This window comes from Patiria miniata, unplaced genomic scaffold (assembly GCF_015706575.1).
Source record: "Patiria miniata isolate m_02_andy unplaced genomic scaffold, ASM1570657v1 HiC_scaffold_24, whole genome shotgun sequence".
NCBI lineage: Eukaryota > Metazoa > Echinodermata > Asteroidea > Valvatida > Asterinidae > Patiria > Patiria miniata.
Window position 1 is genome coordinate 14,174,446 of NW_024037063.1, and position 13,692 is coordinate 14,188,137.

A 13,692-nucleotide genomic window follows, 5' to 3' on the forward strand; every position below is an offset into this window, starting at 1 on the left:
TTCATCTGTGATTTTATATCAACAAAGTGATCATACATGCCAAAAAAAACCGAGTATTTTCCCACATTCCACAGGCTATTCCAGCTCATTAAATATGCAAGGCGAGGTCACGCACGGGAATTCATGAATACGTTGCAAAGAAAAGGAAGCACTTTCGCGTGCACTGCGGACTGGCTGTGACAGCACAGCACCTCTTATTGTAATCAATGTCCACCAATATTTGCGTGAATTAGGTGATATAGACCATTATCATGTTGAGGCCATGTTGATTTTTCCCCATTCAAATCAATGTAACCAAAGTGAGGCTAGAAGGAAAAATAATCTGGTTCCTTTTGCACAAAAAAACAGGATCATTCAGTAGTGTTATTGGATACAGGGAACATGACTGAAATGGTGGCAGCATGATAAAGGTCTATAAGCCACTATGCCTGAGACATTTCTTGGTGCGATCAGCTCTCTTTGAACCAGCACCAACAGGACTGGAACTAGTGGCATGGTTCTCCTTGTAGATTGTGTTTGCCCAAAGACGAAGCTTCAACATTCAGGTAAATGAGCTTGGGCAGAAATCCCATGTCTGGATTCAAAGTGACTCAAATAGCACTGTTGCACATCAAATTATTGGGATTTTTAAAACTGATAATTTGTTTCTCTGCCTTTATACCTGTACTGTAAGACCAACATATTCTATACTTGCATAAATAAATGGAAGTTACAAATGACACGCACTAAAATTCCAGTAAATATTACATTTAATAGCAAGTTGTGCTTGTTTACAATCCACAGATTCCCATCTTAGACCGATACTTTTGCATTCCTGTAACGGCTGATTCTAATGAGACGCCACTGTTCAAGTATGCCAAGGGCATCGCTCTAGAGCCATCTACAGCTGTGCTGGAATTACCAGGTAAACTTTATTCCACTGATTTGTTAAAACATTTTTTTTTAACAGTTGGTCATGACTGATGAAATACATACTGGTATTAATATTCTTCAGATACTCTGATGTCGTCCATCATCACCAGCATTGAAGTCAACCATACTGTGGCTTTCATTGGAACATCGACTGGAGATCTACTGAAGGTAAAACATTTTTAAAATGGTGTGTTGTGGTACACATTGAATGTACTAGACTTTCTTAATGCCTTGGGATGAATATGGGGGAGGGTGCATTTTGTCATTTAAAGGGAATATACATCATTTGCTTTTGCTGTAATTTTCAGAAATGGATGGAATTGGGGGGTTGGAAATATATAGCAAATATAGTTACACTGACTTTGTTGAGGTTTTGGGTTCGAAAATGCTATAAAAACCAAGAAAAACAATCATTTTCCTGTAGTCTAGTTCCCTGACTCCATATAAGAAGAAACAGAGCAGTTTACAGACATTGGGGAATTGTAAGGTCAGGGAACCAGTCTAGCTGGCTCGTACCCGTTCATAGGTGTGTAATCTATTGCAAACAAGTGCGACGGTCAATTTGGGCCAGTATTTGAAAAAAAAGCCAGTTTTTTCCAACACTGGTCGGCCGACCAGCGTTGGAAATTGATACAAAAATGCCACTTTTCTTGAAAATGACAGTATACCAGGTGCCATGATTTTACAGGATGCTTTACACTGTCATTCACTAACAGTCCAGCAAGGTATTTCAAAATGATTTGGTAGTTTTATATTTTGATGTTTGCAAATGTTGTATTTTCCCTTTAAATAAAGATTGTTTATTTGCCAAAAGTTAAAATGTCAGGAAGACTAAGTTACACAAATACTAAATGACAAGTCTGATTTGAGGAAAAAAATTCCAAAAAGACACAGTCAGCTTTGAGTGTGGAATGCTTGATAATATCAAACCTGTTCATTTGTCAAGTGGGCAGTGTTTTCAGCTGAAATATCAGCTGTCTGTACTCAAAAGAGTAATTAGGAAAACTCTTTTTGTTTTAAGTTTGATGGTTATTCAGCCTGTGAGTAAATGTTTTGCGTATTTTTTTGTCTTCCTGATTCAGGTTCACATTGAAAATAGTACTGCTGCCAGATTGTATGAGAGAGTTTCTCTAGACACCAGTCCAGTACTGACGGACATCAAGATCAATGACACAAGTGGTATGATGCATGTACTCACTGAACAAAAGGTAGGCTGAACAAGAATTATAAACAATATTTTCCACATTTCTGGGGAAAAGGAATCAAAATGTGATGTCTTTTCCTTTTAAATTGAACCATAGCACAAAGTGGCAAAGGGTAAATTTGAAATGTAGTCAGAAATCAAATAAACAGCTGCTAAAAGAAAATCTCAGCCTACCAAATGATGGCCATAAATATTTTGTGACTAAACAAATAATAGATAATTCTGTGTCTGAATAATGATAATAACAATGCTCCCTGTGCACATAATGTGTGAAGACCAAAATTTGATGTGGTCATGTGATACTGACTTTCAACAAACTGCTCTATTCCTCAGTGCATGGATTTCTCTTCAAAACTTGAATGGTTTGAAAGTGTTGACATATAACTGTTTAATGTGGGGAAAATGCTGTAAGAGAGAGATGCTTGGTTGTCTGTTTTGCCTGTTGATTGCCTCTCGGCATGTCATCACAGACGGCAAATGGAGTCCAGTCATAAATCTTTTAAGAAAAGACTTCTTTAGACTTGAGGTGCGATTCTTCCCTGTACAGTTGGTCAAGATGCGTGCTGAGAATTGTGGTCAGTACACAACCTGTGAGACGTGTATTGGGACTGATGCAGGGAATGATGGAGACCCATACTGTGGATGGTGCACTCTGGAAAGGAGGTGAGTCACATACAGGCGATGTCAATATCCATCATTTGTCGGTTGGTCAGTTGGTCGGTTTGTCAGTTGGTTGATAAACGTTGGCTATCATCCTTAACCCTTGTTGCGCACTTGATTTAATTCTATGTGGATTTTAGGAATTGTGGTAGGGCTGTGCATTGGAACCGGGTAACCGAGTACCCGACCGTTGATGTCAGGAAGCAGTTCTAGATTATGGGATCGGGTACCCACAACCAACCGTACAAATTACTTAGTAACTTCTGATACTATGAAACGGAAAGGTTTTGAATATATATGAAAACCAGGCTACATGGGAAAACGAAACAAATGTCTAATGTTATGGTGCTTGCGAAGTTTCAGTTTACAATGTCAAGCTATAAGCTCACTGTACGCATTGTATCTTGCTGTATTGACACATTGACACATGTGGTAGTATTTTCGTACGGACCCTTAGAAATAATCTGAACATCAACTTATTTGAATATTTGGGTTGTGTTTCTTGTAAGTTCTATTAGGTACCCGGCTCCGTATTTATCCCTAAATGCACACCCCTAAGTTGTGGTACTTTTGTTGCAAATTGCACACTGTGGAAAAAAAACACTAATAAATGTCAGGCCAAGATTATTAATGATAAATATCTTAAGGTTATTCGTATTTACCAAACATACAAGATTTACAATTTGCCTTTTCAACTACATGTACTACCAAATTTCATCCAAAACAGATACCACTTGATTTCACTTTGTTGGATATCTCTCCACCGTGTTCATTTGTAAACATTGGATTATTCTCTTAGATGCACAAGATATTCAAACTGTTCATCACCAGATGTATCGAGTCGTTGGTTGGCCTACAATGCTGCTCATTGCATCGATATTACCGATGTAGCTCCTTATGACAACCTGCCAATGACTGTCACAGAGCAACAGGTGAGAGCCAGCATCTGGTTTATGGAGCTTCTAAGCTAATACTACTAACCATTTTTGTTTGCGTTTAGCATGTAAATGTTGACAAACCAAGCAGTGTATATCACATGACATTTTGAACATTTTGATAACATTATTTTACTAAGCAAATATTTCTGCTTTTAGCTTAAAAAATATTGCCTCAGATTATTAGGTTTGGATATGAAGAGTTTATTTCGAAAACGTGACATATCCATGTGAAAAAGGTGAATGTTTTGCACGGTTATTAAACTTGGTTACGGTTATGGTTATGGTTATGGTCATGGTTATGGTTATGGTCATGGTTATGGTTATGGTTATGGTTATGGTTATGGTTATGGTTATGGTCATGGTTATGGTTATGGTTATGAAGCTGTTTGTAAACTAGTTTGCTTTAGTGTATTTAATTTGTGTTTAAGTATATTACAGCCATTGAAATTGCTATTGGTTAGCCAGGAGAGATCAAGATTCTAAAAAGGACTAAAACGGCAGATAATCTCGTTTTTGAAATAAAGTTTTGATATACATGTGTTTTTTTGGAAGAGGAAAGTAAAAAGTCCATAAAAGGCCATTGGGATGAGGCGTTTTTTAAATGTCTCTTTTTCCTTGAACCCTGAAAATGGAAAACCATCTAGATATGATTTTGCATCCAAGACCATGTGGGTTGTGGTTTTGTACAAATGTATAAAAGTACTCAACTTCCTCATAATAAAATGCTTGCGATGGATTTGTACAGTACTTTTTAAAGATTCATTTCCTTCAAGGTCGAAGGCTCCTTTGTCTTTTTCAACTAATATTTACAGATTGAGTCAGTGAATTGGGTTCAGGAAATTGGTGCTTTTACTAACAAAAATATTGGAGAATTAACTAATTAAATAACATTTATAGAGACCTTTGCAATAAAAACTTGGCGTCATATGTTCATTGAGCATGTATGAACTGTCAGTAAAAATCGAGTATGTTTGGATTTCTTTGGATGGAAATAACTTTTTGTTCATTGACTGTGTTCATGTTTATCTGCATTTTCCCCATCACTTTCAAAGATTCGCTCAGTGTACAAATTAAAATCATGGATGAACCTACACGTGTGTAGTTTCAATTTCGTCATTTTCACAGTGAGTTTACAGTATCTATATTGATGGACTTGGGGACTTGTCTTGAGACAGCTTAGTATAAACGAAATCAAGTATCTCTACAATCATTACCTGTTCTGGCTTTTATTTGTAGATAACCCTGACTGTACAGCAGTTACCCGACCTAGGAACTGGCCAGAGTTATGAGTGTCACTTTGGCTCGTTTGAATCTCCAGCTACAAAGAATGGTGAAATGCTTGAGTGTACGTCACCTCCTAGTGATGGCATACCAGCCATACCACAAGGAGGTATGTAATAATAATATAATAGTGGATATTTATAAAGCGCACATATCCACCAGGTACTGGTGCTCAAGGCGCTACATCATTATTACCCCTGCTCATTGGGCCCATGAAACATTTCAAATACCATCTCAGCTCCCTGGGGAGTATACAAGCTTGATGCAGCCTGTTAGGCGCAAGGAAGCTAATTCCATCACACAAACCATCCCTGCCCTCACATGTACCCATTTACTCCTGGGTGGAGAGAAGCAATGAATGACAAAGTGCCTTGCCCAAGGGCACACGCACCGTGACCCCGCCAGGACTCGAACCCACAACCCGCAGCTTTACCCACAAACCACGAATCAGTGCCCTTAACCATGAGGCCAGAGCACTCCACATGTCATGCATGTACCATAAAGACGTGTGCAAACTGATTTGTGAGAAAATAATCAAACAGTTGTAGACCCCTAACTTTTATTTTATTTTTGTTATCAATTGTTGGTAGAAATGTTGATGCTTCTGTGAAGGTTTTTTGATTATAAAAAAGCCGTTTTAAAAAATTAGTTGGAGCCCATCTGAACTTGTTTATATGCAAGTAACCTCTCATAATAAAGTAATATTGTGACCAGAAACAAGTGTATCACATGATTACATCAGGAAAAATGATTCAAATCCACAAGTTTCTAGGAGTATTTTAATAAAATAATAATGATAAAAATATCTGTTAAAAGGATTCGCTATTATATTTTTCTATCTTTAATTTTGCTTATCAATTCCTGATAGAAATATTGATGTTTGTGTAAAATTTTCGTGATTATAAAAAAGATTGTTTTCTGTTCTTCCGATTTAGTCCTTAAAATCTGATGGAGACAATGTGAACATGTTTATGCTAGTTGCATCTCTTAAAAAAAGTGACATTGTGAGCATATACAAGATAATGATTAGTATCTTTGAATTTGTAAAATAATAATAGTGATAAAATATCTGTAAAAAATACTCATCGTTGATTATATTGTTATATCTTTTACTTAGATGATGCAGTCCGTGTCGATTTGGCTGTTGAGTCTTCTGAAACTTCAGTTCAGTTTGTTGACACCGACTTTTACTTCTACGAGTGTTCAACTCATACCTCGTGAGTAGTTAAATTCCTAACCCTTTTTTGTATAGTTTAATTTTGATCATTTGGAATTTCTTTGAAAATTTTGTAATTTATTAGATTTTTTTTCTTTTTCCTTGTGGCTCATGTGCATGTGTTTCCTTTCTGTGTTCCTTTTCCTGTATTTAGATTTTTGCAACATGCTTTTACTAATATTTGGTTTCCGTTTGTTGTTTGGCGTAGTTGTGTATCCTGCGTTGGCAGTCGCTGGGCCTGTGATTGGTGCGTGTTTGACAACAGATGTACTCATGAAAGCTCCACATGCACACGAACCAATGAAATCATCATAATTGGAGATAATGTAAGAACAAACAAATTATTTCAACAAATCTCAGGAACAATCTTAATCAATCTGATTATCTAAAGTTAATTCATTTAAATCATTTGTGCCTAAGTGCCTTGAGCATTGGAAAGTGCAATTTCAACACCAATTGGGGTACAGTGAAATTTACACCTGTCCACTTAAATTACCTATGGCCATATGTGATGCGATCAAGCTACATGAGTCGTTTGTCGACCCTGGTCAAAAACATTTTTAGTACAAATTTCAAAAGAGCCCAATCGTGGCATTGCTGCTGTGAAAACCGCATGCTGATACCATCTTTAGTTCAAAAATTATGGAAGTCGGAACACCAAGAGATGTGATGAAGTGATGTGATGAAGTGGCCCTATTTTGGCCTGAATCTTTTGAGTGAATGTTTTTTGGGTGAAGTTTTTAGTGTCTTTTTTTTTTTATAGAATCCATTTGCTTCTGCTACGAAAGGACCTGAGTTTTGCCCTCAGCTGCTGAACCAGACTGCTGAAGTTCTGCTTCCTAATAACATTATGAGGAACATCACTGTCATAACTACAAACCTGCCAGACGAAGCTGAGGTTGGTTTATTTGTTATTGTGATAACCCCCCTGATAATCTCTTGAAGGTTTAATTTGGGGTTAAAATATTTTGAAATGTTTTTGTTAGTATTAAAGTTTGCCTTACATAAGTGTAATTTCAAAAGGATTGTATACTCAATGCTGTTCAAGGGATTGTGAGAAAAATGCAGGCTAGGATTCCAACCAACAGGCGTGCAACTTTTCCTCAAATCCGCTGATTTCCTTGTTTTTTTACTTCTCATGAATGCCATTACAAATTGAAAAAAACACTGTACAAAGTGTTTGTGTGGTTTGGAGTTTCCTTGTTTTTTTTCCTAAATTCCCAGTTGCATGCTTGAACCCATGAACTCCTGCTTACTAGTCCAGTCACCCTACCACTCGACCACCAAGCTTGCCAGGGTTGGCTGGCTGGTTTGAATCTAATATAGCAGCAGGTGTCGCTATCAATTACTTTTTTTGTTTAATGGATTTTACAAGTGAGGGAAATGTTAAGTCATTATTCAAGTATTCAAGTGCTACCACTTCTTGCTAAGCAAATATGACTGAACACTCCTTGCTAAGCAAATATGACTTAGAAGTGTGACGTCTCGCGGTGTCTTCTCCAACATCATGCCACACAATGTCGCGTCTGCCAGTTTTACCATAGGAATTAGAAGGGAGATTTAGGTGAACATTTTTAAAAACAAATTCTCAGACGTTAAGAATAAATAAGACTGGAATGGGACAGTAGATATCCCTCAGAACGTGACCGATTCATTATTTTTCTTTTGCAACGGATACAAAAAGATGATGCAAAATGGGCACCGTGCGTATCCCTGCGTAAGTCTAGGTTTGTGTAACCCTGGGCAATGATGTAACCACCTCTACGGCGTATTGACATTTCTGTGGAACATTAATCTTTCTGAAAGTTGATTAGAAACCTGGTGTGTCCATGAACAAAGTGACTCCTGAATCCTTGTCTTGGAGAAATGGCAGAGGCGAGAATGTTTGCCATCCAGACGTCATGCTGAATAGAGTTTGAGATTTGCATTCAACCAGGAGCTCAGTTCTGATTGGTAATTAAATACAGGCCCAAGCTTGAGCCTTGCTGGACCCAATTTACATCAAATTAACAGACTAGCTTACCAGTGTCACTTTTTCACTTCCTGACACCTTTGATGATTTTATTGTGTTTTTTTTCATTATTTCACATTTGCAGATTTCTGGAACACAACGACCAGCCAGTGCCACTTTTGCACTTCTCTTACATCTTAAATTGAAATAGGAGATAACATTGGGGGTTTATGGTCTCTTTTGTTTTTCATTTTCTAGATTTCTAACTTTCAGTGCAGCTTGGATGTAGAGGGATCACCGCAGGCTGTAAATGCAGAACGTAATGGAGATAGAATCACATGCCAACAGAAGGCTGTAAGTATTGATGTGTTTTTGATTTTGAATTTTGTTTCTTATAATAAACTGTCTTTTGGGGAAAAAAATAAATGTGGAATGAAAGTGGTGTGTAGTTTTTGGTGAAGAAAGTGCTGCAAAATTCTTTCAATATATGTTTTTCTGTTGAACAGTACACGTATCTTTCGAATGATGAGCCCGAACTTGAAGTGAGACTGAGTGTTTCGTGGACGGATACGAGTGGTGTTGCGCACATCCTGGACGACATACATGGATTTGATGGTAAGTAACAAATCGAAGCAAAAATCAGTCAAATTTATTAACAAATTTATCAACTGTTTGCATTATATCAGTGTCATGTAAATTTTCTTGGATGCTGTTTCAATTTTAAACTTCTTCTTTCAAACAGCCACACTTTACAAGTGTGAAGTCCAGAAGCCAGACTGCAGTCGATGCATTACAGCCCGCCCTGCTCTTGGGTGCGTCTGGTGTGGTGCCATGCCGACTAGTGTATGCAAACTGAGCGAAAGTTGCCGTGAAAATGTTATGATTTTAATCAACGGACTGAACTGCCCTGATCCAGTTCTTAGCAAGGTATTAATTACTTGGTTCTCTTTTCTTGTGAAAAAGTAGCGACCAAAGTTATATGAAAAAAGTTCCCGATTAGTTGTCTGTTGCATTGAACTCAAGATCGTTTGGGTAATTGTGCAGGTTGTGGGTACAAGTTCAGCCTGTAGGGTTGTGTTGCATGCTTGCTTGTGCAAGACACTTTGTCACTAATTGGATTCTCCCTACTAAATGGGTACAGATTGTGAGGGCAGATTGTGTTTAATTTAGCTGTTTGTGTCTATATGGCAGCATCGAGCTGTATACTCCCCAGGGAGCTGAGATGATCTTTAGATGGTCTTGAGATGAGTTTTTAATTGCCTGATTTGCAGGGGTAATAATAATTTAATGATGTTTGTCTTTGTGAGTACCTATTGGATGGACATGTGCGTTTTATTACTCGGTATTATTAATTAAAAATGCAGTTGTCACAAATATGATAATATACCGGAGTCCTATATAGCGCACGTATCTATCAGCAAGTAGGTACTCAAGGCGCTGGAAAATGAAGTTTCTGAGAAATATGAGACCCATTATGTAGCACTTTATAAGGGTTTACAAGCTGCTGCGGGGCATATTGAAACACCCAGAAACACCAGGACCACACCCCCCCCCCCCCTTAGTGATAAGTGTTACTGGGTTCTTTAACGTGCATTACACAATACACGGGACCTACGGCTTTGCGTCCCATCTGAAGGACGAAGCAATAATGGTAAAGTACATTGCTCAAGAGCACAAGCACCATGTTCCCACGGTCAGGATTCGAACCCATGTACCACGGCACACGAGTCGAACACTGTAACCATTGGACCACAGCGCCCAACAAATAGTGTAGGTTCTCATAAATGTTAAATTTGCAAGGAATGGATCTTGATATCGTGTAGCGTTTATTAGGCATTGAAGAACATTTCATTACTTTGTATATCCTCCATGATGAATCTGTGAAACCATACAGTGCTTGGGCATTTGGGGGCGGTTTCATTACACTGTATTACATTTCATTACATTGTATTACATTTCATTACATTGTATTCACATTTCATTACATTGTATTCACATATCATTACATTGTGTATCCTCCATGATGAATCTGTGAAACCATACAGTGCTTGGGCGGTTTGGGGCGGTTTCATTACAGTGTTTTACATTTCATTACATTGTACTGTATTAACATATCATTACATTGTATTACATTGCATTACATTGTATTCACATTTCATTACATTGTGTATCCTCCATGATGAATCTGTGAAACCATGCGGTGCTTGGGCGGTTTGGGGCGGTTTCATTACATTGTATTACATTTCATTACATTATATTCACATTTCATTACATTGTATTACATTGTATGACATTGTATTCACATTTCATTACATTGTGTATCGTCCATGATGAATCTGTGAAACCATGCAGTGCCTGGGCAGTTTGGGGCGGTTTCAACACAATGTTTTACATTTCATTACATTGTATTCACATTTCATTACATTGTATTACATTGTATTCACATTTCATTACATTGGCAGGATGGTTTGGGGTTTTACAAGGACGAATGGAAATGCATCATAACATTGTATTTTGCTGTTGATCAGTTATTTGTTGTCTTCTGAATCACATGACAGGTGTTTCCCTTGACCGGACCGATTGAAGGCAACACAGTCATAGATGTGATGGGAACTGACATTGGTCTGCGATTTGAGGATGTCGTGTCAGTGATGGTTGGCAATCAATCTTGCGATCTGGCTGGATTGAACTCAGACTATCAAATTGGATTAAGGTGAGATATCATCTCAAGTTATGACAAGGCTAATTTCATCAGGTTTTTGTTTATCATTTTAACTTGTTCTGAAAATCTATTTTTCTTCGTTTTTTTTATTTTTTTTATTAAGGCAATGCAGACTTTTATCTAAAAAAACTGCCCCTAAGAGTATTGTGTAGGATGGCTTGTTGAATAGTTTTCTAAAATTTACTCTTAGAATTTATCAACATGGCTTTTGAATTTTTTTTTTATAAATAATGAACCGATTGTTGCATTTAAATATTCACACAGAGTACTTACTGAGTTGTCAATGTGTAAAGCTTAAATAAATAATATTAACAGAGTCTTATATAGCGCACGTATTTACCAACAATTAGGTACTCAAGGCGCTGGAAATTATGTCAATTATTAAAGAAAGGCAAATAAAGTTTATGAGAAAAATGAGACCCATTATGTAGCACCTTATAAGGGTTTACAAGGTGCTGCGGCGCATATTGCAGCCACTGCCAGAAACACCGGGGCAAACCCCTTCTCTTAGCGATAAGTGTCACTGTGTTCTTCAACGTGCATTACACAACACACGGGACCTACGGCTTCACGTCCCATCCGAAGGACGAAGCAATAATGGTAAAGTGCCTTGCTCAAGAGCACAAGCACCATGTTCCCATGGTCAGGATTCGAACCCATGCACCACAGCACACGAGTCGAACACCATCAAAAGATTAGTCAAAAGACTTGCAGTATTTGGGGGGGGGGGGGTTGGCTTGAAGGGAGCAGTTTTACACCCTGGTTTTAACAGGTTTTTTGTTCTAATGAATGTAATGAACAAGTTAAAATAGTTGTAGTTTTTGATTTTTGCTGAATATAATAATAACTGCCACCAATTTTTTTTTTGCAGTGTCAGCTGCAAAACAGGAGCAGGGAGTGTAGGAGCTGAGTTGATAACATTGACAGTCATGGGTGCTGATGGTACTACACTGCAGCACAGCTCAGGAACAGTCAACTTTAACTTCACAGTAAGTAATGTAACACCCAGATAGTGAAACAAGAATAATTTCATGACATTATTTTGCCATTATTTTGCCATTTTAACATTAAATTAAATATTTTGAGAAAGGTGGGATCAGAAGAAAAAAGATGGACCATATTTCAACTTATTTTCCAAAATTTTGAGGAAATCTTTTAAAATGTGTTGCAAATATTTATCGGCACTCAGAAACTTATGCTTTCTGTTTTATTTTTATTTCGTCCTGTATATATTTTAAGATGATCAGCTCTTCCTAGCTCCATTATCAATGTATATGCCCTGCTCTGTTCCAGTAAATGTCAGATGTATAGCATTCAAGTGAAGTAGAATAATGCCAAAATTAATCCAAAGTTGTATCAGTGATATATCCAAGCTCAGCTTTGAAAAAAAAATGCTTGTACTTGCCCTTTCTGATGTTAAAATGGGTCTGCAAAAAAGCATGATTTAGTCGACAAGCATTGTTTCTCATTATTTTGGCTGCGGTCCAACATAATGCAGCGCACCACGGACAGAAAAGCATTCCAGACTGGTTTCTTCATAGCCGTGTAACAAAAAGAATTTCCACAAAGACATCAAGCACAGACATGAAAAGGCTTAGTTGGAAGAGGTCAGCAAAGGTCGGCTATGTGTGCGTCACATAAAAAGTACCACTCTGTGCCTGATGATTACAGTGTTACGGAACATATTTGGTAAAAACTTGTGATAGTACAAGGTTCATGTATGTACAGCTCAGTACTATTGTGTTGACTCCAATCTAAATTTAGAAAGAAAATTGTTGGATTGGTATGTGCAATGAATTGTTGGATGGTGATCTCTTAAGGACATGTTTTCTCGATAAACTTTTTTAGCTTTCACTTGGTAAATTGAAAAGAATAAACTGTAAATAGCAAAAATAGTTGTAATGGTCAGCTAGCTGTGAAAATGATTTTGGAGTAGGATGAACAAGTAATTTAGTATTTATAGAACAGCACTCAATTATACTAACACAATAAACCCAAACTACATCATTGGGTAGTTTTAAAAAATCAGTCCCTGTACTGCTCTGAACCAGCCTGCTTGTTATTACTCTCTGTACTGCCCCAAACTGCCCAAGCCCCAAACGGGTCTGTTCTCGTTACGAAATAAAGACAATGTAATAAAATGTAATACTGTACAGGTGCTAATGGGTAATTTGGGAATATGGGTGCATGAAAATAAATTCTTGCACATGATGCCGTGTTTCATTACCAGGATCCAGCAATTACAGATTTCCAACCCCGCCTTGGCCCAGAAGCTGGTGGAACTGCAGTGAGTGTGAATGGTACAGCCCTCAACACAGGACGGGATATCGAAGCATTCATTGGTGACCGCCGTTGCGAGATAATAGGGTATTTTGCCGTTTTGCTTACTTTTACATCAGTGGGTTAATATAGTTGATTATATGGCAAGTGTCACGGTATTGTGTTAGATTTTGTGTGGGTAATGTTAGATAATTTCATATTTTTATCTTGGCACAATTTTAATCACTTAGTAAAACTGGTTTTTATGCTACAAATTAAAAAAAAATGTTCCCTCCAATTTTGTGCAGCCAACCAGTTGAATCTAGGTTAGAATGCACGACCACTGCTGCCCAAGTTGAATATCATGGTCTTGTGAAAGTCTCCTTTGATGGGGCCATGAGAACCTCATCAGATATGTACACCTACACTGAAAATCCTACCATCACCGAGGTGTCTCCTCTGAAAAGCATCCTTTCGTGAGTCTTGTCTGCTGTGTCATCTTTGGAATTTAATTTAATTTTCATGTTACTAGTAATTTGTGACCTGTTC

At 37.6% G+C, this 13,692-nt stretch overlaps 1 protein-coding gene across 1 annotated transcript in view; it reads left to right on the forward strand.

Annotated features, from left to right (window-relative positions):
• The first annotated feature begins 981 nt into the window (after positions 1-981).
• LOC119732444 (plexin-B-like) overlaps positions 982-13,692 on the forward strand; it is a 31,766-nt gene continuing 19,055 nt past the window's right edge. Inside the window, exons 1-15 of the mRNA XM_038205968.1 lie at positions 982-1,080; positions 1,995-2,120; positions 2,664-2,779; positions 3,576-3,708; positions 4,951-5,104; positions 6,113-6,212; positions 6,420-6,537; positions 6,975-7,109; positions 8,421-8,516; positions 8,669-8,777; positions 8,905-9,089; positions 10,721-10,875; positions 11,756-11,873; positions 13,115-13,251; positions 13,452-13,619. Coding sequence (XP_038061896.1) covers positions 1,003-1,080; positions 1,995-2,120; positions 2,664-2,779; positions 3,576-3,708; positions 4,951-5,104; positions 6,113-6,212; positions 6,420-6,537; positions 6,975-7,109; positions 8,421-8,516; positions 8,669-8,777; positions 8,905-9,089; positions 10,721-10,875; positions 11,756-11,873; positions 13,115-13,251; positions 13,452-13,619 — 1,928 coding nt within the window. The 5' untranslated portion in view covers positions 982-1,002. The remainder of the gene's footprint in view (positions 1,081-1,994; positions 2,121-2,663; positions 2,780-3,575; positions 3,709-4,950; positions 5,105-6,112; positions 6,213-6,419; positions 6,538-6,974; positions 7,110-8,420; positions 8,517-8,668; positions 8,778-8,904; positions 9,090-10,720; positions 10,876-11,755; positions 11,874-13,114; positions 13,252-13,451; positions 13,620-13,692) is intronic.